Here is a 23,395-nt window from a genome sequence, read left to right as displayed (position 1 = left end):
CACTGGAATAAAACTGAAGACTCAGATATAAGTCTACATAATCACCAAATTTTTGATGAAGAAGCCAGAGATATACACTGGGGGAAAAAAAGACAGCATCTTCAACAAATGGTGCTAGTCAAATTGGATGGCTGCATCTAGAAAACAGAATGCATCCGTAGTTATCACACTGCACAAAATTCAACTCCAAAAGGATCAAAGACCTCAACATATGGCTAAATATACGGAATTTCATAGAAGAGAAAGTAGGGAATAGCCTTGAACTCAGTGGTACAAGGAAAGACTTTCTGAACAGAACACTGGTAGTATAGGAACTAAAATCAAGAATTAATAAATGTAACCTCATGAAACTGAATACCTCCTGCATGGCAAAAGATACCATCGTTTACACAAATCAGAAGGATACAAAATGGGAAAAGACATTTACCAACTACACTTTGATAGAGGACTAACATGAAAAGAACTTAAAAATAGACATCAAAAAAACAACGTAATTTAAAAGTGGGGTACAGAGAATTCTCAAAGAGGAAACTCAAATGTCTGATAATTACTTAAAAACTTCTCAATATCTTTAGTTATCAGAGAAATGGAAATCAAATATACATCAGAATGGCCAAGATCAATAAAACAAAAGACAGCTCAATATTTTGGAAAACTGTAGAGTAAGGAAATCACTCTTCCATTGACGTTGGGAGTGTAAACTTGTATATCTGATGTGGGATTCCCCTCTGTACCCTGTGAATTTATTTTATTACCACTGGTTAATGAATAAAGCTGTTTCAGCTAATGGCTTAGTAGAGCAAAACCAGGCAGGAAATCTGAACGGAGATAAATATAGAGAGTAATAGGACTCAAGGAGTTACTATGTAGCTACACAAGGAGAAAGATGTGACTGCCAGAACCATTTCCATACGCCACAGCATCATGATAATACACAGGTTAATAGAAATCTGTTGATTTAAGATGTAAGAGTTAGTTAATAAGAAGCCTAAGCTAATAGGCCAAACAATGCTGAAATTAATATAGTGTCTGTGTGATTATTCAGGTCAGGGCAGGCGGGAAATGAACAAACCATCTCTTTCTACATATAACTATATGAAAATCCGTGTGTCAGTTATTCATGAAGCTGGGAAGAGATTCAGCTATACCACTATTGGCCTTATACCCAAAGGACACTTCGTCCTACTATAGAAACATGTGTTTAACCATGTTCACTGCTGCTCTATTCATAATACCCAGAAATTGGAAACAACCTAAATGTACAACTCTGAATGAGTGAATTTAAAATGTGGTATATTCATACACTGGAATATTATTCAGCCATTAAAAATAATAAAACCATGAAACGTGCAGGTAAATGGATAAAACTAGAAAAAAGATTCTGAATGAGGGAGCCCAGACCCAGAAATACAAAAATGAAATGCATTTGTTTAAATGTGGATTTTAGTTGTTAGTTATTGATAAGCAAACTACAATCTATATAACCACAGAGGTTAAGTACAGAGTAAGGGAATGGATGGATCTCCTTAGGAAGGGCATATAGAATAGATGATGCTGGATGGATGGATGGGAGAGTTGGAATGGAAAACTTAAATAGGAATAGGGAAGGAAGATTGGGGAAAGAAAGGGAATGTGGAGAGAAACAACTAAAACTAAGGAACCCTTGAGGGGTTGCATGGGAATGTGATACAGTAAAAACTTACATATATATCTGAAGGTGAAATAAATTAAATTGCCAAATAAAAGGGGAGACAACCACAACTGACTATCTCTATCACCAAAATGAAGATTCTAGTACCAGGAGTAGGTTATATCTAATTGAGTTATTAGACAAATGGGCACCATGGAACCCCCCAAGCAACCCAGGCTATCACCAAGGCCATTTATTGATTGCTCTTTAACAATTGGAGCTAAGGCCTTTATGCTGAAGACAATACCCTACATAAATCAGTGAACGTAGAAATTTTGAGCTGGTGCCTATCTAGAACCTTCACCCTATGGTTTAGTGTTCATCATTCTGGAGGGTGCTCTGCACACCAACCCAGCTGCAAACCCTTCAAGTAACAGCGGCCTGTCTGCCTCCAAGATATGCTGCTGTAATAGTGGCACAAAGCTTGTGTGAACAACCAACCAACATCTGATTGGATTTAAAGCATGCACTCCATGGGATCAAACCCATATCTGACTCTCCTTGGGTGGTTAAGAACCTGACATTAGATACACCAGAAGCCTAGGAGAAAACCAAATTCAGAAGAATTTCTACATTCTGCTATAAGAAGGTAGCAATAAAATGACTCCTAATGGCATTCTGCTATACTCATTGATTAGTGCTTTTTTCGGTCATCATCAGAGAAGCTTCCTCTGGGAGCAGATGGGAACAAATATGGAGACTCACATACAGACAATATGCAGAGTGAGACCTAAAACACTCAGTCCTGCATGGGATATCTCCCTCAAATATTTCCCCTCAGGATTCAGGGAACTCTGTGGAAAAGGAGATAGAAAGAATGTAAGAGCAAGAGGGATTGAGGATACCAAGAAAACAAGGTCTATTTGCTGGAAACTGATGGTATCTGGGTAGGGGTGCGAGGATTAAGGAAATGTCTGTTTGAAATAAAATGAGACAGAAAACACAGGATAGATTCGGGAGACTGCCATCTTACTCTGCACAGCCCCGAGTTTATTTCAGAGCCTGCTTACATATGAAAGCCGAACAAAGCACAACATAGACAGTCAGTATCTAACCACAAGATTATTTCTGTCCTTGTGTAAGCAGCTTCTTCTGTCTGGATTTTTCTGTCAGCATAATCAGACCTTTCTCACAACCCTCAAGGATACTGGAGCAAGCAGAGCAGTCAAACTTGAACTCAAATGACGTTTTAAGTCAGAATTGACTCCAGATGGAAACTGAGTCACACGTGGGCTCCCACACCTTCTAAACACAGCACATCAACACACGTATAAATTCATAGTCTGTGGCAGCATGCACAGGCACCACACAGGTCTGCACTACATAGGATCCTAGAGATGAGAGAAGTGGACGCAGGATTGCAATCCTAATCTGGAAGCTATCTTCTTTTCATAGCCTCTTGCAAATGAAAGATTAGTTTTCTTCAAGGGAGCCTCACTAGGGAAATAAACCACTCTTAAGGCTAGTTCCCACGCTCTGTAGTAGAAATTCAGCATAAAATAATCTAAATGGAATATTTGCATATCCTTCACATCTATAATATGACTTTTGTTTTTTGTGTTTTTATAAGATTCCTGTGTGTGCAAACACGTGTTTCTATATCTATATGTGACTCTTGTGCTTTCTCGTTGGCTATTTTTCTTCTTCTTTTTTCTATTCTTATCTATTTGTTTTTGTCTTATCTTAGTGTTGTTTACTGGAGGGGATGTGGGGGAAGAATTGAGAAGAGTAGGAGGAGGGAAACCCTAATCAGAATACATTGTATGAAACAAACCTCTTTTCAATAACAGAGAATAATGTTTTAAAAAGCTGGAGCATGGTGGTAAATACTTTTATCCCAGAGTTGTAGCATCAGAGACCAAAGAATGCCTGGGGCTCACACACACACACACACACACACACACACACACACACACACACACACTACATTGTAGACCATGTATGTAGATATAAACTAGTTTTATCTGACAATAATTTTTCAGGAAGCATAGATGGAATGAAGTGCAAATACAGAGGTACATGCAAACTTCATGTTAGAGTGTTTAAGTAACTGAAGGGAAAAAAAGGAAAATTGAAACACATTATTTTTATGGATCCATAGAAACTATAATTAGGAAATAGAATTAAAACTACCTTCAGATATTTAAACTATTCTTAATAACGAGAGTAGATTAAAATATTTTCAAAAGAAAAACTTAAAAAGTCAGTATCAGTGCCAGGTGGTGGTGGCACATGCCTTTAATCCCAGCACTTGGGAGGCAGAGGCAGGTGGATCTCTGTGAGTTTGTGGTTTGCCTGATCTAAAGAAGCTAATTCCAGCACAAGATCCAAAGCTTCAGAAACCCTGTCTAGAAAAAACAACGAACAAACAAAAAAGTATCAGCAAAGGGCTTCCGTTGAGTGAACTCGGCATCAAGGAAACATTTATGATATAAAATAAGAAGGAGAGAGTAAGAAAATTCCTGTAGAAATTTCAACTTATGGTGTACAATGGACTTAAAGGACTCTATAGTACTTAGGAGCAGAAATATCACAAGAATGTGTATGTGTTATACCATAAATTATATTTAAATATGTGAAGAATCTTAATTTGCTACAAGGACTATCAAACAGTTAATTAAAAGTCTGTTTTTTTAGAAAAAGAAATTGTTGAGGCTGCTCCAGCCTCACTTCTTACAACCATCTTTCTATCCAGTTCCCCAAGATACAGTGACCTCTTCTGACCTCCCTGGGCACAAGAAATTCATATGTACAAACAAGCTGGCACAACGCTCTTCATATAAATTAAAATAAATACATTTTAAAGAAAAAATACAATATTTTTTTTTTACAAAATCTGGTGGTATTTTGACCGAATGTTTTTCAGTATATTGATTATTCTGTGATCAGAACTGATTTGTACCAAAGGAGTAATTGTGGGATAGACATTCATCACAATCTTCTGAACACTCAGGATGACTGGATCGTACATCCATAACAGGACTGCGGTGGATGAGATGATGAAGTCCACCCAGTACATGACCACAAAGAAAACCACCAGCAGCAAGATGGTCTGGGTGGCCTTTTTCTCAGGGGATGCTCTCGGGCGGCTGAGGCTGTGAAGATACTTGTGTTGCCTCTGATGTCTGAACAAGATAAGAACCATGTATGTACTTGTGGTCAGCATAACTCCTACAAGAAATACATCTCTGGAGGTTGTCACTGTTAAAACCAGTACCCTGATGATGTAGTTTGTGGGGAAGAGTGAGCAGGATTTAGTGACCTTCATCTGACTGGTCTCACTTACATTGGTAAAACCACCGACATAGATGATCAGGTTGCTATTGAATGACAAATTGAGAGACCAAATATAGAAGAAAGCATAGATTATGTACTTCTTTAGCTTAAGTTTAAAGTTGGCCAAGAAAGAGGTACTGGGACTGATAGTGACAGCCTGGAACACACTCAGGAGGCAGGTGATGCAGATGGAGAGGCCTCTCATCACTCTGCTTATGTAAAACGTTGCCTTGCATTTGAAGTTATTCTCAATGTTAAGTGACTCAAATATGTCTGTAATCCAAACAACCCCTCCAGTGAGGAGCAGCATTATGTGGATGAAGGTCAGTTGACAAGAGATCAGGTCCATGGGCTTAGGTCTGTGAAATAGGATTATGAAAGTGTAGAAAACAAGAAGAAACATATTGGCGAGGACCCCAAGTACAGCTTGGAAATAAAGGACATTGTTTAATGAGGACAAAGTGGGAAATGTAGTCATCTTAAAAGCATAGTGGAAGCATATTTCATATACCTAGAAAAATAATAGAGTATACATCAAACTTGTAACTCACTGGTCAATATGTCTATATCATCATTCTATTTTACCTACCTGTTCTTGATTTATCTGTCACTTTGTTTTTATTGTTCCAGACTGGATATGGCCTATATTTTCATATGACTTCCATGTAATTTTTGTATATATAGCATATTGTGCATAATAAATGCATTTTCAGCCACATCCTGTACAAAATTCACATTTTGTGTGCCTGTATTGCATTGTGGACCTCATGTCTTTGAAAATCAATCCTACTTATTTATATAGCCTTATTTTATACTTAACACATAAAACGGTAGTGATGAACACAGTATTAATCACACTTGTAGGACTGAACAAAAACTATTCTGATCTGGGAAAGAATCACAAAAGAAATAAAAAAAAAATCAGGTGAGTTAGCCACATAGTCCATAGTTTTAACAAACTCTATTTTGCAACTATCCAGTTTTAGATTCATAATTCTAATGGAATCACAGTAATAAATGCATGATAACCCCACTATTTTAAGCAGTAAAAAGTCTATCTCAGTTCATCTGGTTTTATATTCTTTTTTTATGAAATCTTGCATCCTGTAGGTCTGGAACTAAAGACATAGATACAACTGGAGACCATTACTGCACTTTCCATGCCCTGTGAGTTGTATAACCATTTATGCTCATAAATGGTCCTACATGCCTCTCTGTTTACTTCCAATCTCATTTAAACATTTTGTGAACTTGACTTCAGGTTCTAACTCCCAGCTAACTAATTCCTAGCTACTGAGACAAACACTATTTTTCTGTTCTTTTTTGAGGGCAGGGAGGATATAAATTGTTAACAATGTGAATCCTTGTGTCTTCTTCAGCCATTCGTATTGTTATTTTACCTACCTACATCCTCCTTCTGTATTTATCCCCCTTCCCCTTCCCTAAGGAGCCTCCCCACCTGCTTTTCCATTCCCCTTATTGGATAAATTGTATTCTGCTATTCCCCTTTACCTTGCTCCCACCTTCTCTGGATTTGCCTCCCTCCTCCTCTCTAAGGAGCCCCCTTTCCCTCTCTCCCTGTTCAGATGTTACCCTTCTATTACTTGTCCCCTCTCCATTCTTCCTACTACCACCCCCATCCTGGCCATGGTCCCATTTTGCTTTTCTGGTATGTGTAGTTATTACAGACTACATACTCAAATCTGCAGAAGTGGGGCCATGAGCCTCTAACAAGAAAGAACATGCCACACTAAACAAACACTATTTTCAGCACATTGTGAGAAACATGAAATTGCCTCAGATGACCATATAGTGATCCTGTTTTGGAATTTCTGTTTTAAAAGAGATTCTTTCCCATGCAGTGGAAATCAAGGTCCTCAGTGTTATCACACATCATCAACACACAGACAGTTTTTATAATTTTAATCAACATTCTTACCTTTGGTACCTATGTTAGTTATTTGGCCTGGGGACCAGTGTCATTATTTTATCAAATTAATTTAATTAGGTACTTTAAAATTGGCTTTGTGATAGAAATAGAAAGCAATTACCTTGATTAAGATTCTTTGAGAAAAAGAGTGACCAATTGTATTTTCAAGTTGACTACCATATTCCACATACACTAATTAATGCAAGCATGTATAAAAATAATGCAGAAGTTACTGGGTGTACTAACTATAAAATCTCCCCATTGATATGAGACCATAAATCATACACTTTATATTTGCATGATTTTTACTCTTAAAAAGCATAATCTAGTAAATGAATAGATTCATCTCAATTGCAAGAGCCAAGCATCTGTTTCTCCCACCAACATACACCTACAGAAGCTTCACCATGGTGTTCTCTGTTTTAAAATCTCCAGGACAGGAACTGGAGAGATACTCAGTCTTAAGAGCACTTTTTGTTCTTGTGGAAGACCTGTGTTTGATTCTCCAGTATCGACATGGTGGCTCATGACCATCTGTAACTAGTTCCAGGGGATCCATTGCCTTCTTCTGACTCAGGCAAGCAAGTGGTACACAACATGCATGCAGGCAAAACATATATGTATATAAAATGAAATAAATAAATCTTAATAAATAAAAGTTACAGAATAAAATCCCACTCAAGTGTTGATCTCCAAACTGTAAGAACTGTAGCACAATTCCAACTTTAAAATTGCAAGTGATCAAATCAAATACTCATAAACATTTGCTATTAACTATAAATCCACAACTTATTAATACAGCACATGTATTATAAGCCACAAAAGAAGATAATATAATAATATAAAGATAGTAATCTAAAAATGTTTTCTTATCCCAAAGTTATGCACTCCAATTCTCTACTTCATATCCATTGCTTTGTAAATGTTTATATCTCATACAGAAATATGACTAATCTTCTAGTTGATCAAGCGGCATCTTTCTTGTGAGTTCACTGGAGCTGAAACTGGACCAGAAAAGTCCAAAGCTACCATGGCTACAAACTGAGGTGTTAATGTTTATATTCACTGAGAAAAGTCATTTGTTATATATAAATTTTTCCCGCAGTGCTGAGGTCAATCTAAGTATTCTGCACAATTTAGAAAAGCACTCTAAAACTAAGGCACACATATCCTTGACCTCTGAGGTTTTGTTTGTTTGTGCTTGCTTTTAAGACAAGACTTCAGTCTATAGTAGATGCTGGCATTGACCTTGCTATGAACCCGAGGATGTTTTCAATTTTATGCTCCTTCTGCTTCTGCCTCCAGAATGTTGGAGTTACTGGTGTGCACACTAATCCTAGATGTTTATTATAACTTAATTTTAAAATATTTATCAGAATTTTTATTTGCTGCCTCTGGCAGTTCCATAACAGAACAAAAAGAATTATCCTAAGCTAATGTAACTAAAACATCATAGAATAGAAGAAAACACCAGAGATAGAATCCACAAAGTACTGCAGTGCCAAGGAGATCCGGACCCTCAAGGACACACTGTGTACACCTCAGAGTCTGCAGGAGAGTGAAGACTGGGGCTGCTCAGGCTGATAGGAAAGCACTGGAGCACATTCAGAGCAGACACTGAAGGTGGCTGTGGGTTATTACTGTTTCTGGATCTTACAATAGTTAAATTGTAATATTTAGTTGCAAGTACTGAAACACATGGTGTGCCCATAAATATTCACAAGAGTGGAGAAGCCATCAAATTGACCCAGACCTAAAGACTAAGAAGTCTGCAAGCAGCTGTTGGAAGAAATGTGCAAGAGAAGAAGTCAAGAGTTGCTTTCTGCATAACTCCATGTTCTTCCAAGAAAAATCACTTTACCCCTTCATTATTACAGTATTTAATTTTAGAACAGTCGTGTACTATGAATTTTTTATATTCTTTTTTATTTTGCTTTAAGGATATAATAATATAGTGAACATACAAACATATAAGATCAAGAATTACTTTCATTTTGTTTTACCATAATTAGTGAGTAATGAACAAAAGTAGTGTGACTGCTCAGAAAGAACACAGAGGGATTGTGTGACTTCAGGTGACAAGATACATGGTGTGGGCTGATGCACTGTCCACTGTCAACAACATTAATAAGTCTTCAGGAATCTCAGGAAGATGAAGACCTTAGCCTCCAAACTAGTACTATGAGAAGATCTTTATGAATTACATAATGCCAGCAGTAACAAATAGTGACTACTTATTAATAAGACATTATTTCTTAGCTATTGCCCGATACTCTTAAATAATTTAAACGCATAAGTTATTCTTTGGAAATTGAATTTAGCACAGGTAAAACTGGAAGCACAAAGGCATACATAGATTATAACAATCTCACACTTACCAGCCAGGTCCCCTGCGATGAAGCAGCTGCAGCGGTGTCACTGCAGAGCCTGTGGGGAAGCGGTCAGACCCAGAGCCTGATCACAACTCCCCTGACTGAAGTTTGGGGAAGATATGAAAATGGTCACAGAAAATGTGTGAGTGTGACATTATTGGACTACCGAGACTTAGGACAGAGCAATAGCATAGTACGCACTAGGAGTACTGACATGAACACCTGTACAGCTCTTGAGTAAAAGCCTGTGAGTTATATCAAATATGTTCGTGTAATAAAATGAACTTTAAAGAAAATGGAGAGTGCATCCACCCTCTGTTTCCCGGTTGACTTGGTCAGAATTTGGACCCTGTCTAGTCCGCCCATGCAGACTTTTAAAGTAAATTTCTCAAAACAAATGAAAGTTCCATAATGTTTACAATTGTTAACTCATATTTCTAACAATTTGTTTTTGTGTTGTTGCTCCTCAGTGTCCATGAACTTAATGATAGTTGTTGGCATCATTTTGTTCCGTTTTATTGACAATGATTTCATAATTCTACGTTATCTATTTTCTACTTTAATTTTGTTGTATTTTCTTTGTGTGAGAGTGAGGATCTCGCACTGTATCTCAAACTGACTTCAAACTCACAATGCTCCTGCCTGAACCTTCATAGTGTTGCAGTCACAGGCGGGTAGCACTGCACCTGCCTTCACTTCCACCTAATCTCCTCTATATGTTTGTAAGTGATAGTCAAGTAAGATAAAATGGACTTTGATATTCAGCAGCTAAACTTAATTTACATGACATTTGGTGAATGTGTATTTTGTAAATGTTAGATGAGACACCGGTGATTTTGGCTTCAATTAATTTTATACTATTTGAGAATTGCAAAGACTTTTCTCACTGCTCATTACATCAGTATCAATGCACAAAGTTCAATATGGAAAACTTAAAATATTAAAATGAATTTATTTTAATTAAAACAATCAGGACTCATACTGAAATTTCTTGTTTTCATTTTTGTAAAAATAACTTTAAAAGATTCAATAAATGAGTAAGGTGAAATTTTCCAATACTTTAAAAATACCTAGAAAAGATCTACTTTATTAGATACCATTGCAATACAATCAACAAATCTACATTAAAATTTTGAAATTTATTATACAATGTTAAGAACAGTTTATGTTTTACTAGGCCATGAGTTGAAACTTTTCTAAACATTCCTAAGTATATACAAACTTAACATAATACGAAATTACTGATAAACACTAAATAAGTTAATATTTCTTCTAAATTCCTGGCTTAAGTTTCATATAAATGCATATAGTTAGTTAATTTGAGAAAATGTTTGAAATGAGAAAATGCCAAACACAATTCAAACAAATCAATATTGTAAATGTACCCAAGCAAAGCAATAAATGTGTGTTCTTGGGTTTTTATACTCTAAGTTATTTCAGGTGTTTTCTTACAGTGAAGGAAAAACCTAAAACAACTGCCATTAGCTAGGTGGAATCATGTTTTTAGAATCATTAGAGTATACACTCAGGAGAATCTATACTAAGATATGCTGCTTAATACATTCCATTTGGGGTCATATGTTACATATTGATCAGTATACATTCATTGTAAAAAGTGATTGGTTTCATGACATTTTCATTCAGTATATACTATCCATCAGTCATCTTTCACCCTGTTAGCCTTTCCTGTCTCTATCCACACTTCTGCTTGGCCCTGTGCTCTTCCCAATATTCCTCTCTACTATCACATACATTATATTCAGAGATCATAGAAAGTGATCACAGTATATTCTTTCATAAATCATTACACTCATGTTTTTATGTCAACAGGCATCAGTGGTGCTTGCTTTTTGATACAGTGTGGCTGAAAAGTAAAAAAGCAGAAAATTCTCTAATCATTTATTGTAGAAAAGCTTAACTCATTTCACCACCTACTTAGAGCTTACTATTGAATAGAAAAAACACTCACCTGGATGGGCCTTTGATAAACATCCACATAGAATGAGGCTCGAAGAAGCAGTTATAAGGAAGAAATGTCATCAGCTCATGTCCCTCTAGACTTATAATTTTCATGTCATCTGGAAAAGGGCAGTTCTGATCTTGAAGTTGTTAGAAAGTACAATCATCAAACAAGAAAGTGAACTTTCCTAATTCCAGGAAAATAGTGAAGCTAATACAGCTGAGATCTGGGATTCCCGTGTGTGAGTTATTCTCTGCAGGACAGATCTGTCTGCATGAATTAGCTGCTCTCAAGACTTGTGAACAAAACAAAAGTAATAACATTGCTTTTAACAAAAGCAGACAAACATTTAAGATTCCCCCAAGGTATCCTTCCTGTTTCCAAAACTTTCCTGGTAGTTTCCAGGGACTCATCTAGAAAGTCATAACACGTTTGCTAAAATTTGGAGACTGTCACCTCCTCTGAACACACTTAGGAAATGTAATCTTTCTTACAGAGAGCACAGAGAGGTGATGTAACAGTACTATCAGCAAAAGCAGGCTGTGGGACTAGGGACGTGCATGATAGAGTGCATGCCTAGACAGTCTGAATCCCTGGGTTTGAAGCCCAGTGCCACATAATCCAACACTGTAATGGACATATATATATATACAATATATATATGTATATATATATATATATTATTTTATATAATTACTACACTCAGGAAGTAAAGGTGGAAGATCAGAAATTCAAAGTTGTCTGCCCCATGGCCAGTTCAAAACTAGTGGGAGATCATGCTGCATTTCCCTGTCGGAACACTTCCTTCCTCTACAGTTTAGGCATGAACCTCGAGGCTCCAGTTGTGGACTGTTTTATTCCTACTCCTTAACCGCCCCAGTGAGTGTACTCAAAGAATTGTTTATATCATACACTCGAAAGAAGAAACCAATAGTCTCTTGTTTTTGACATATAACTGTCAATAACCTCTTCTTATTATTTATCATAAAGTTTATTTCAGCCCTAATTATGACTGTCATCTTGGTTGTTCTCTTAATTCAAATCTATCTGATTTTTAAATGGTGACATTGGGGTGGACAAGACGGATCTGTGAATAAAGACATCTTCTAACAAGTTTCATCACTAGAATTCAATCCCAAGGACCCACATAGTAGAAGGAGAGAACTTCCACAAGTGGATCTCTGATCTCCACATACACAGTATGGCATCAATGTGCACACTCAGTAAATAAATAAACAGTAAAAAATGGTAATATTTATTTTATAAACCTACGTGTCTTCTAATAGGCTACCTGCTCTCAGAAAAAAGTGGAGAGAGGCTGAAGAAAGGGAAAGACTGTAGCAAGTGTCCTTGTTGGATTATTTTTGGTTGGCCATCCCACAAATAATGATGCAGAGACTTCTTATTAATTATGAAAGCTTGGTCTTCAGCTTAGACTTGTCTTCAACTAGCTCTTTTAGCTTAAAAAAATCTAATTTTGAAAATCTACACACTGTCACATGGATTTGTAACTTTTCTCAGTATGGCATGTCAAACTTTCTCCATGTCTGCTGACAAAATCACAAAATCCGCCTAATTTTTCTTTCTTTTCCTGGAAGTCCTGCCTATTCTCTCCTGTCTAGCTATTTTGGCCATTTAGCTCCTTATTAAACCAGTCAGAAGGTGCCCACGACAAAGACACATTTCTACAGTATAAACAAATACTCTACAACAAAAGACATGATTAACACTATGGCAGAAATATACGATTTTTTATTTAAAGTTCTTCATGAGTCCTGTATTTACAAAATTTATTCTTAAAGAAAACATAAATTTGAGTTAAAGCTGGAAGAATCAATGAACAGATTGTTGGTGCTTTGAAAAGATAATAAAGACTAAAACGCTCCTAGCCAAACTGAAATAAAGATAAGACCCAAATTAAGAAAATTAGATATGAATGGAAGGTTTTTCAACAGACACTGATGAAATTTAGAAAACCATGAAAAACAACTAATCAAACGGCAGAGAGAGAACATGCAAATTAATAAGATCAGAAATGAAAAGGGGAACATAACCACAGACACAGAGGAAATTCAGAGAATCATTAGATCTTACTACAAAGGCCTGTATGCCACAAAATTGGAAAATGGACAAGAAATGGACATTTTTTTAGATAAATACCATATACCAAAGTTGAACCAAGATCAATTGGACAATCTAAATAGACCTGTTAGTCGTGAAGAATTTGAAGCTGTTATCAAAAATCTCCCTACCAAAAAAAGCCCAGGACCAGATGTTTTCAATGCAGAATTCTACCAGAACTTCCAAGAAGAGCTAATACCTATGCTCCTTAATGTATTTCACAATATAGAAACAGAAGAGTCATTGCCAAACTCTTTTTATGAAGCTACAGTTACACTGATACCAAAACCACACAAAGACACAACCAAGAAAGAGAATTACAGGCCAATCTCACTCATGAACATCGATGCAAAAATCCTCAACAAAATACTCACAAACCGAATTCAAGAACACATTAGAAAAATTATCCATTATGATCAAGTAGGCTTCATCTCAGAGATGCAGGGCTGGTTCAACATACGAAAATCTATCAATGTAATTCATCATATAAATAAACTGAAAGAAAAAAACTATATGATCATTTCATTAGATGCTGAAAAAGCATTTGACAAAATTCAACACCCCTTTATGATAAAGGTGTTGGAGAGATTGGGGATACAAGGATCATACCTAAATATAATAAAAGCTATTTACAGCAAGCCGGCAGCTACCATCAAATTGAATGGAGAGAAACTCAAAGCCATTCCACTAAAATCAGGGACACGACAAGGCTGTCCACTCTCACCATGCCTCTTCAATATAGTGCTTGAAGTTCTAGCAATAGCAATAAGACAACATAAGGGGATCAAGGGGATTCGAATTGGAAAAGGAAGAAGTTAAATTTTCGTTATTTGCAGATGATACGATAGTATACATAAGTGACCCCAAAAACTCTACCAAAGAACTCCTACAGTTGATAAACATCTTTAGCAATGTGGTAGGACACAAGATCAATGCCAAAAACTCAGTGGCCCTCCTATACACAAAGGATAAAGAAGAAGAGAGGGAAATCAGAGAAACTTCACCTTTCACGATACCCACAAATAGCATGAAATATCTTGGGGTAACTCTAACCAAGGAAGTGAAAGACCTATTTGACAAGAACTTTAAGTCTTTGAAGAAAGAAATTGAGTAGGATACCAGAAAATGGAAAGATCTCCCTTGCTCTTGGATTGGGAGGATCAACATAGTAAAAATGACAATTCTACCAAAGGCAATCTATAGATTCAATGCAATCCCCATCAAAATACCATCAAAATTCTTCACAGACCTTGAGAGAACAATAATCAACTTTATAAGGGAAAACAAAAAAATCCAGGATAGCCAAAACAATCTTATACAATAAAGAAACTTCTGGAGGCATTACCATCTCTGACTTCAAACTCTATTACAGAGCTACAGTATTGAAAACAACTTGGTATTGGCATAAGAACAGAGAAGTCGACCTATGGAATCGAATAGAAGACCCAAATATTAACCCACAAACCTATGAACATCTAATTTTCGACAAGGGAGTTAAACATATACAATGGAAGAAGGATAGCATCTTTAACAAATGGTGCTGGCATAACTGGATGTCAACCTGTAGAAAAATGAAAGTAGATCCATATCTATCACCATACACAAAACTCAAGTCCAAATGGATTAAAGACCTCAACATTAATCTGACCACTTTGAACCTGATAGAAGAGAAAGTGGGAAGTAGTCTACAAGACATGGGCACAGGACACCACTTCCTAGGTAGAACCCCAGTAGCACAGACAATAAGAGCAACAATGAGTAAATGGGACCTCCTGAAACTGAGAAGCTTCTGTAAAGCAAAGGACACTGTCACTAAGACAAAAAGGCTACCTTTGGACTGGGAGAAGATCTTCACCAACCCTTCATCAGACAAAGGTCTGATCTCCAAAATATACAAAGAACTCAAGAAACTAGACACTAAAACTATAATTAACCCAATTTAAAAAATGGGGTAATGAACTGAACAAAGAATTCTCAACAGAAGAACTTTGAATGGCCAAAAGACACTTAAGGTCATGCTCAACCTCCTTGGCGATCAGGGAAATGCAAATCAAAACAACTTTGAGATACCATCTTATACCTGTCAGAATAGCTAAACTCAAAAACACCAATGATAGCCTATGCTGGAGAGGATGTGGAATGAGGGGAACACTCATCCATTATTGGTGGGAATGCAAACTTGTGCAGCCACTGTGGAAATCAGTGTGGCGGTTTCTCACGAAACTGGGAGTCAACCTCCCTCAGGACCCAGCAATTCCACTCTTGGGAATATTCCCAAGAGATGCCCTATCATACTACAAAAGCATTTGTTCAACTATGTTCATAGCAGCACTATTTGTAATAGCCAGAACCTGGAAAAAACGTAGGTGCCCCTCAATAGAAGAATGGTTAAAGACGGTGTGGAACATATACACATTAGAGTTTTAGTCAGCGGTAAAAAATAATGACATCTTAAATTTTGCATGTAAATGGATGGAAATAGAAAACGCTTTACTGAGTGAGGTAACCTCAGTCCCAAAAAGAGGAATATGAAATGTACTCACTCATAAGTGGATTCTATCCATAATTAAAGGTCTTTGAGCCTATTATTCGTGATCCTAGAGAAGCTAAATAAGAAGGTGAACCTGAAGAAAATCATATAGTTATCCTCCTGGATATTGGAAGCAGACAAGATTGCCATGCAAACTTGGGTGCACAGAGGGGGGGTGGATGGGGAGCATGGGGGGGTGGATGTAAGGGGAGTTGGGTAGAGAGAAGGGAGAAGAGGAGGATTCGGGATACTTTGGGGGAATGGGATGTCTGGGATGGAGGAAGGATGGATATGGGAGGAGGGAAGTAAATATCTCAACTGAGGGAGCCATTTTAGGGTTTGTAAGAGACTTGATTCTAGAGGGGGTCCCAGGTCCAAGGAGAGATCCCCAGATTGTTCCCTGGGCAGCAGAGAAGAGGGTGCATGAACTGGCCTCATCCCATAACAATACTGATGAATATTTTGCATATCACCATAGAACCTTCATCTGACAATGGATGGAGATAGAGACAGAGTCCCACATTGGAGCACTGGACTTAGCTCTCTAGATTCAAATGAGGAGCAGAAGGAGGGAGAATGTGAGCAAGGAAGTCAGGATCACAAGGGGTACGTCCACCCACTGAGATGGTGGGACTGATCTAATGGGAGTTCACCAAAGCCAGTTGGACTGGGAGCGATGGAGCATGTGATCAAAATGGACACTCTGAACGTGGCTGGCAATGAAGGCTGACTGAGAAGCCAAGGACAATGGCATTGGGATTTAATTCTACTACATGGACTAACTTTGTGGGAGCCTGGTTTGTTTGGATGTTCACCTTTAAATACCTGTATGGGTGGGGGAGGACCTTCGACTTCCCACGGGGCAGGGAACCCTGACTGCTCTTAAGAATAGAGAGGGAGGGGAAGGTAGGGAGGAGGAGGTGGGGAACGGGTGGAAATTTTTAATAAATAAATTAAAAAATACTTTTAAAATACATATTCCAGCCCACACCAGAAGAGGTTAGTGTGTTCCCGACTGACCGGCAGATGTCGTGAACAGGGAACACAGACACCCCTCAACCCTCTAAACTTTCTGGTCATCCATCAGGGGCTTCTGTACTGGCTACTGCCTCTCTCTTCCTATCCCATCCCAGCTTACTCCCAGGCACACCTTGCCTTTTGCGGGGTCATAAGATTCCCCAACTCTGCCCGTTTTGGGGCTGAGGCTCTGGGAACAAAGTGGTGAGTGCAACTGCAAAAGAGTTCCTTTGTTTCATTGAGCCTGCACACAGCAAACCCATGCTCTGTCTACAAGGTCCCTGGCTAATAAGTGGCCCTGATCCTGTACCTGAAGATCCAATGGAGAGCATTTGAAGGAAGAGATGGGCAGGCGCCAAACCAAGAATTCCTCCAACAATCTGAAAAACAACATGATAACTCTGGAACCCAGTGAACATACAACAGGAAGACTTGAACACCCTAATCCAGAAGAAGTAGAAAAAATAAACATTATGAAAGCGATAGAGTCCCTTAAACAGGATGTGAAAAACTCCCTTAAAGAAATGAATGGAAGAATAACAAAAAGTTTAAAGAAATGAATAAATCCCTAAGAGATACCGTAGGAAACCAAGAAAAAAACAATCAAACAGATAATGGAAACAGTTCAAGACTTGAAAACTGAAATGGTGGTAATGAAGAAAACACAATCGAGGGAAGGCTAGATATGGAAAATCTGGGTAAACGAACAGGCACTACAGAGATAAGAAAGGTGGCACAGGGAAGGACCTGCAGCCTCTGCTTAGCGTGTACCTCTCCTCAGTGAACACGAAAGATTGCTCTTCCATTCAGGACATGTGTGTTTGGGGGATCTTTGTGGCTCTGAAGATCACTGTGGCATCCATAGGCCACATTGACTGAAGTACCATAGAGTAGAAGGTAGAAGAAGTTGAAGAAAGAAGGAGCTTGGAAGGTGAGTATGGGGGGGGGACTTCTTTAAGATACCCATAAGCCATTTGATCCTTCCACTCTATGGGACAAGTCTTAACTTCCAACCAGGGCTGCATCCTGGGCATGGGAAATGAACATACGCCCAACAAGTCTTGGAGGAAACAACAGGGGATAGGGTGATCCCTGGAGCCAAAGGCCCTGAGACCTGGAGAGCAGACAGAGATGGTTATTCAAGACCTATTACCTGAGCTGAAGCCCCAACAGGGGCAAAAATGTCAGCAGGGCAGGGCTACAGCTTCTAAGTACCAACTGCACAAAGATGGCAACTGTGACAGGCCCTGCTCTGAATTACACTCTAAAGGGTGGACTTTTAAATATGGGGCTTAGCATTTTCTGGAGCTAGGGTGGAGCCTGGCACAGTTTGTTTAATTGCGCAGCCTCTGGCTTGGCTACTACCCACCTACAGGGCAACTAGAACTCAGTGGGCACACCTTCTATGCTAGACTAGTATTCAAGAAGTGCCTGATTCAGCTATACCACTACTGGCCTTATACTCAAAAGACACATCATCCTACTATGGAAACACTTGCTTAACCATTTTTATTACTGCTCTATTCACAATACCCAGAAATTGGAAAGCAACCGAAATGAACACCCATGGTTGGATGAATAAAAATGTGATATAGTTATACACTGGAATATTACTCAGCCATTAAAAATAATGAGACCGTGATACTTGCTGGTAAATGGATAAAACTAGAAAAAAATTATTCTGAGTGAAGTAACACAGACTCAGAAATACAAACATGGCATGCATTTGTTTGTATGTGGATTTTAGCTGTTAAGTCATTGGTAAGCAAGCTATAATCTATATAACCACAGAGGTTAGGTATAGAGTGAGAGAACAGAGATAATGGATAGATTTCCTTAGGAAGGACATGTAGAATAGATGATGCTGGATGGGTGGATGGATGGATGGATGGATGGATGGAAGGATGGATGGATGGGGGAGTTAGAATGTGAGAGTTGAATGGGAATAGGGAAGGAATAGTAGGGGAAAAAGGGAATGTGGAGAGAGACAACTAATACTAAGGAACCCTTGAAGGATTGTATGGAAACATAATGCAATAAAAACTCACATATACTAAATTAAGTTATCAAATAACAGGTGAGACATAGCCATAATTGAACATCTCTTATCACCAAATCAAGATTCTAGTACCAGGAATAGGTTATATCTAATTGAGTTGTTGGACAAATGGGCACCATGGAAACACCCCCCCAAATAACCCAGGCTATCACCAAGGCCATTTATTGATTGCTCTCCACAAATTTGTGGTAAGGCCTTTTTGCTGAAGACAATACCCTGCACAAATCATTGAACATAGAAAATTTGAGCTGGTACCTATATAGAACCCTCACCCCTATGGTTTAGTGTTCATCATTCTGGGTTGGTGTACTCTGCACACCAACCCAGCTACAAACCCTTCAATCGACAGTGGCCTGCCTGCCTCCAAGATATGCTGCCGCAATAGTGGCACAAAGCTTGTGTGAACAACCAACTCATATCTGATTGGATTTAAAGCATGCACTCCACGAGATGAAATCCATACCTGACACTGCTTGGGTGGTTAAGAACCTGATATTAGAAAGGCCAGGAACCTAGGGGGAAAAACAAATACAGGAGTATTTCTACATTCTGTTATGAGAATGCAGAAATAAAATGTTTCCTAACGGTATCCTGCTATACTCACAAATGTGTGCTTTGCTCAGCCATCATCAGAGAAGCTTCCTTCCTCCAGGAGTAGATGGGAACAAATACAGAGACTCACATCCAGACAATGTGCAGAGAGCGACCTCAAAACACTCAGTCCTAAATGGGATATCTCCCTCAAATCTTTCTCCTCAGGAATCAGGGAACTCTGTTGAAGAAGGAGTAGATAGAGTGTAAGTGAGAGGGATTGAGGACACCAAGAAAACAAGGTCTTTTTATTGAAGGTTGCTGCAACAAAATCAGCTGAGTACATCTGGGTAAGGGTGCAAGGATTAAGGAAATATCTGTTTGAAAGACAATGAAACAGAAAACACACATGATAGATTCAGGAGACTGCCATCTTACTCTGCACAGCCCTAAGTTTATTTCAGAGCCTGCTTGTTTTCTGAGGTTTCTGTCCTGCCTGATTTCCACAGTCATTAAGTTCCAAAGAAATCACACCACACAGAGGTCTACATTAGTTATAAACTGATTGGTCCATTAGCTCAGGCTTGTTATTAACTCTTATAACTTATATAGCCCATCATTCCTGTCTGAGATAGCCATGTGGCTCAGTACCTTATTTGGCAGGGAGGTCATATCTTGCTTCTTCTGTGGCTGGGCAATGACTGCAGAGGAATGGGCTCCCTCTTTCCCAGAATTCTCCTGTCCTCCTTGGCCTATCTCTACTTCCTGTCTGGTTGTCCGACCTAATACTTCCTGCCTGGCTAATGGCCAATCAGCATTTATTTAAAATATAATTGACAGAATATAGACATTTGTCCCATGTCACTTCCCCCTCTTTTTTTTTAATAAAAAGAACTCCGAATTTAATAACCTTTGTTTAGCTTTTCTCCTGACCATTAGCTATAACAACTTGTAACCAATATTTGAAACAAAGAAAAATATTCATAGTCCATTTTCGGGGAATGTGGATGTAGTTTTCCAGGCTACTTCTGGCTGTTTGGGGGCACTGATAATATTATGGGGACCTAAAGAAAAGTTAGAATTATGATCAAGTCCTGACTGGAATATCCTGTGAGGCTTGATAATCTCAGTCAGCAGTCTTAAATCTGTTCTGGATAGTGAACTCAGACATGTGGGCCATCTGTTCCTACTAGAGATTTCTAAGGTGGTTTTCCTTAATCAAGCCTGTTTGATTAATCAAAAAGTTAAGTTTTTCTTAACTCAGAATAAATTCATAGCTTCTCATTTTCTGTGGAAACAAAAGCAAAACTTTTCTCCAAAGTAACGTATCTTTTGACTTCAATTTTGAAGTCAAAGTATTTTCAAAATACCTATCTTGTATTAATTCAGCAGCATTATAAACAAATAATCTTTTGGCAGCTGTTGTTCCTTCCTCAGCATTCAAACAATTCAAACAGAACATAATAACATACAGTATCCAGACTCTCTGTGTATTTTTCACCTTACATGGCTTTATTTTAACCTCTATTTCTTTTATTTTTACTTTTAATTTTTATCTTTTGAGAGAGGTTTTCTGTGTATCTTTGTCCTTGAACTCAAAGACATCTGCCTGTCTCTGCTTCCCAAGTGCTAGGATTAAAGGTGTATGCCACAACACCTTGAATCCATGGAGATCTGTCTGCGTCTGCCTCCCAAGCACTGAGATTAGAGGCGTGTGCCACCACAACTTGAACTCACAGTGGTCTGCCTGCCTCTGTCTTCCAAGTGTTGGGATTAAAGGTATGTGCCACCACACCCAACTGCTCTCTCTCTCTTTTATTTTAAGGACTTAATCTTTTTATTTTCTCTCTTAAAACTGCATATATTTTTATTTTTTGTTTTTTTCAGTTCTGTGTTTTTATTTTTTAATTTTTCTTTATTTTTATTAATAATTTATAAAATTTCCACTTTCTTCCCTCCTCCCAATCCCCTCCCACTCCCCCCACACCCTCTCTTCCTCCCTCTCCAGTCCTAAGAGCAGTCAGGGTTTCCTGCCCTGTGAGAAGTTCAAGTTCCTACCCCTCCCTCCAGGTCTAGGAAGGTGAGCAACCAATCAGACTAGGATCCCAAAAAGTCAGTACATGCAGATGAAAGCAGTCCCAGTGCCATTATCAATGGCTTCTCAGACAGCCCCCATGTAAGCCACATTCAGAGAATCCGGTTTGATCACATGCTCGTTCAGTCCCAGTCCAGCTGGCCTTTGTGAGCTCTCATTAGATCAGTCCTCTTGTATCAGTGTGTGATTGCCCCCCTCGTGGTCCTGGCTTCCTTGTTCATGTTCTTTTTCCTTCTGCTCCTCATTTGGACCTTGAGAGCTCAGTCCAGTGCTTCAGTGTGGGTCTCTGTCTCAATCTCCATCTATCGTCTGATGAAGGTACCCTCTGATCCTGACTTCCTTGCTCATGTTCTCCCTCCTTCTGCTTCTCATTTGGACTTACGGAGTTAAGTCCTGTGTTCCAATATGTGTCTCTGTCCCCATCCATCGCCAGATGAAGGTGATATACAAAATATTCATCAGTATGGTTATGGGCCAAGGCCAGTTCAGGCACCCACTCCTCTGCTGCCCAGGGAACAATCTGAGGATCCCTCCTTGGACCTGGGAATTATTCTAGAATCAAGTCTCTTGCAAACCCTAAAATGGCTCCCTTAGTTGAGATATATACTTCCCTGCTCTCATATCCATCCTTCCTCCCTCCCTCCCCCCATCCCATTTCCCCAAGCTATCCCCCATCCTCCCCTTCTCCCTTCTCTCTAACCATCTCCCATTACTTCCACACACCCCCAACCCGTGCACCCAAGTTTGCCAGGCAATCTTGTCTACTTCCAATATCCAGGAGGATAACTATATGATTTTCTTCAGGTTCACCTTCTTACTTAGCTTCTCTAGGATCACAAATTATATGCTCAAAGGCCTTTAACAATGGCTAGAATCCACTTATGAGTGAGTACATACTATAATCCTCTTTTTGGGTCTGGGTTACCTCACTCAGTAAAGCGTTTTCTATTTCCATCCATTTACATGCAAAATTCAAGATGTCATTCTTTTTTTTATCGCTGAGTAAAACTCTAATGTGTATATGTTCCACACCGTCTTTAACCATTCTTCTATTGAGGGGCACCTACGTTTTTTCCAGGTTCTGGCTATTACAAATAGTGCTGCTATGAACATAGTTGAACAAATGCTTTTGTAGTATGATAGGGCATCTCTTAGGAATATCCCCAAGAGTGGAATTGCTGGGTCCTGAGGGAGGTTGACTCCCAGTTTCGTGAGAAACCGCCACACTGATTTCCACAGTGGCTGCACAAGTTTGCATTCCCACCAACAATGGATGAGTGTTTCCCTCATTCCGCATCCTCTCCAGCATAGGCTATCATTGGTGTTTTTGAGTTTAGCTATTCTGACAGGTATAAGATGGTATCTCAAAGTTGTTTTGATTTGCATTTCCCTGATCGCCAAGGAGGTTGAGCATGACCTTAAGTGTCTTTTGGCCATTCAAAGTTCTTCTGTTGAGAATTCTTTGTTCAGTTTATTACCCCATTTTTTAAATTGGGTTAATTATAGTTTTAGTGTCTAGTTTCTTGAGTTCTTTGTATATTTTGGAGATTAGACCTTTGTCTGTTGAGGGGTTGGTGAAGATCTTCTCCCAGTCCGAAGGTAGCCTTTTTGTCTTAGTGACAGTGTCCTTTGCTTTACAGAAGTTTCTCAGTTTCAGGAGGTCCCATTTACTCATTGTTGCTCTTATTGTCTGTGCTACTGGGATTCTACCTAGGAAGTGGTGTCCTGTGCCTATGTCTTGTAGACTACTTCCCACTTTCTCTTCTATCAGGTTCAAAGTGGTCAGATTAATGTTGAGGTCTTTAATCCATTTG

General features: G+C 38.6%; 1 protein-coding gene across 1 annotated transcript; it reads right to left on the bottom strand.

Annotated features, from left to right (window-relative positions):
- Positions 1-4,517: 4,517 nt before the first annotated feature.
- Positions 4,518-5,444, bottom strand: LOC148121804 (putative vomeronasal receptor-like protein 4). Its single transcript, XM_087906723.1, has one exon. It carries the CDS (start codon positions 5,442-5,444, stop codon positions 4,518-4,520), a length of 927 nt encoding a protein of 308 aa, XP_087762849.1.
- Positions 5,445-23,395: the final 17,951 nt, after the last annotated feature.

Source organism: Myodes glareolus, chromosome 6 (genome assembly GCF_982192425.1).
Source record: "Myodes glareolus chromosome 6, mMyoGla1.1, whole genome shotgun sequence".
NCBI classification, from domain to species: Eukaryota; Metazoa; Chordata; class Mammalia; order Rodentia; family Cricetidae; genus Myodes; species Myodes glareolus.
Note: the sequence above shows the minus strand (reverse complement) of the source record. Positions and strands in the feature narration are given on the sequence as shown.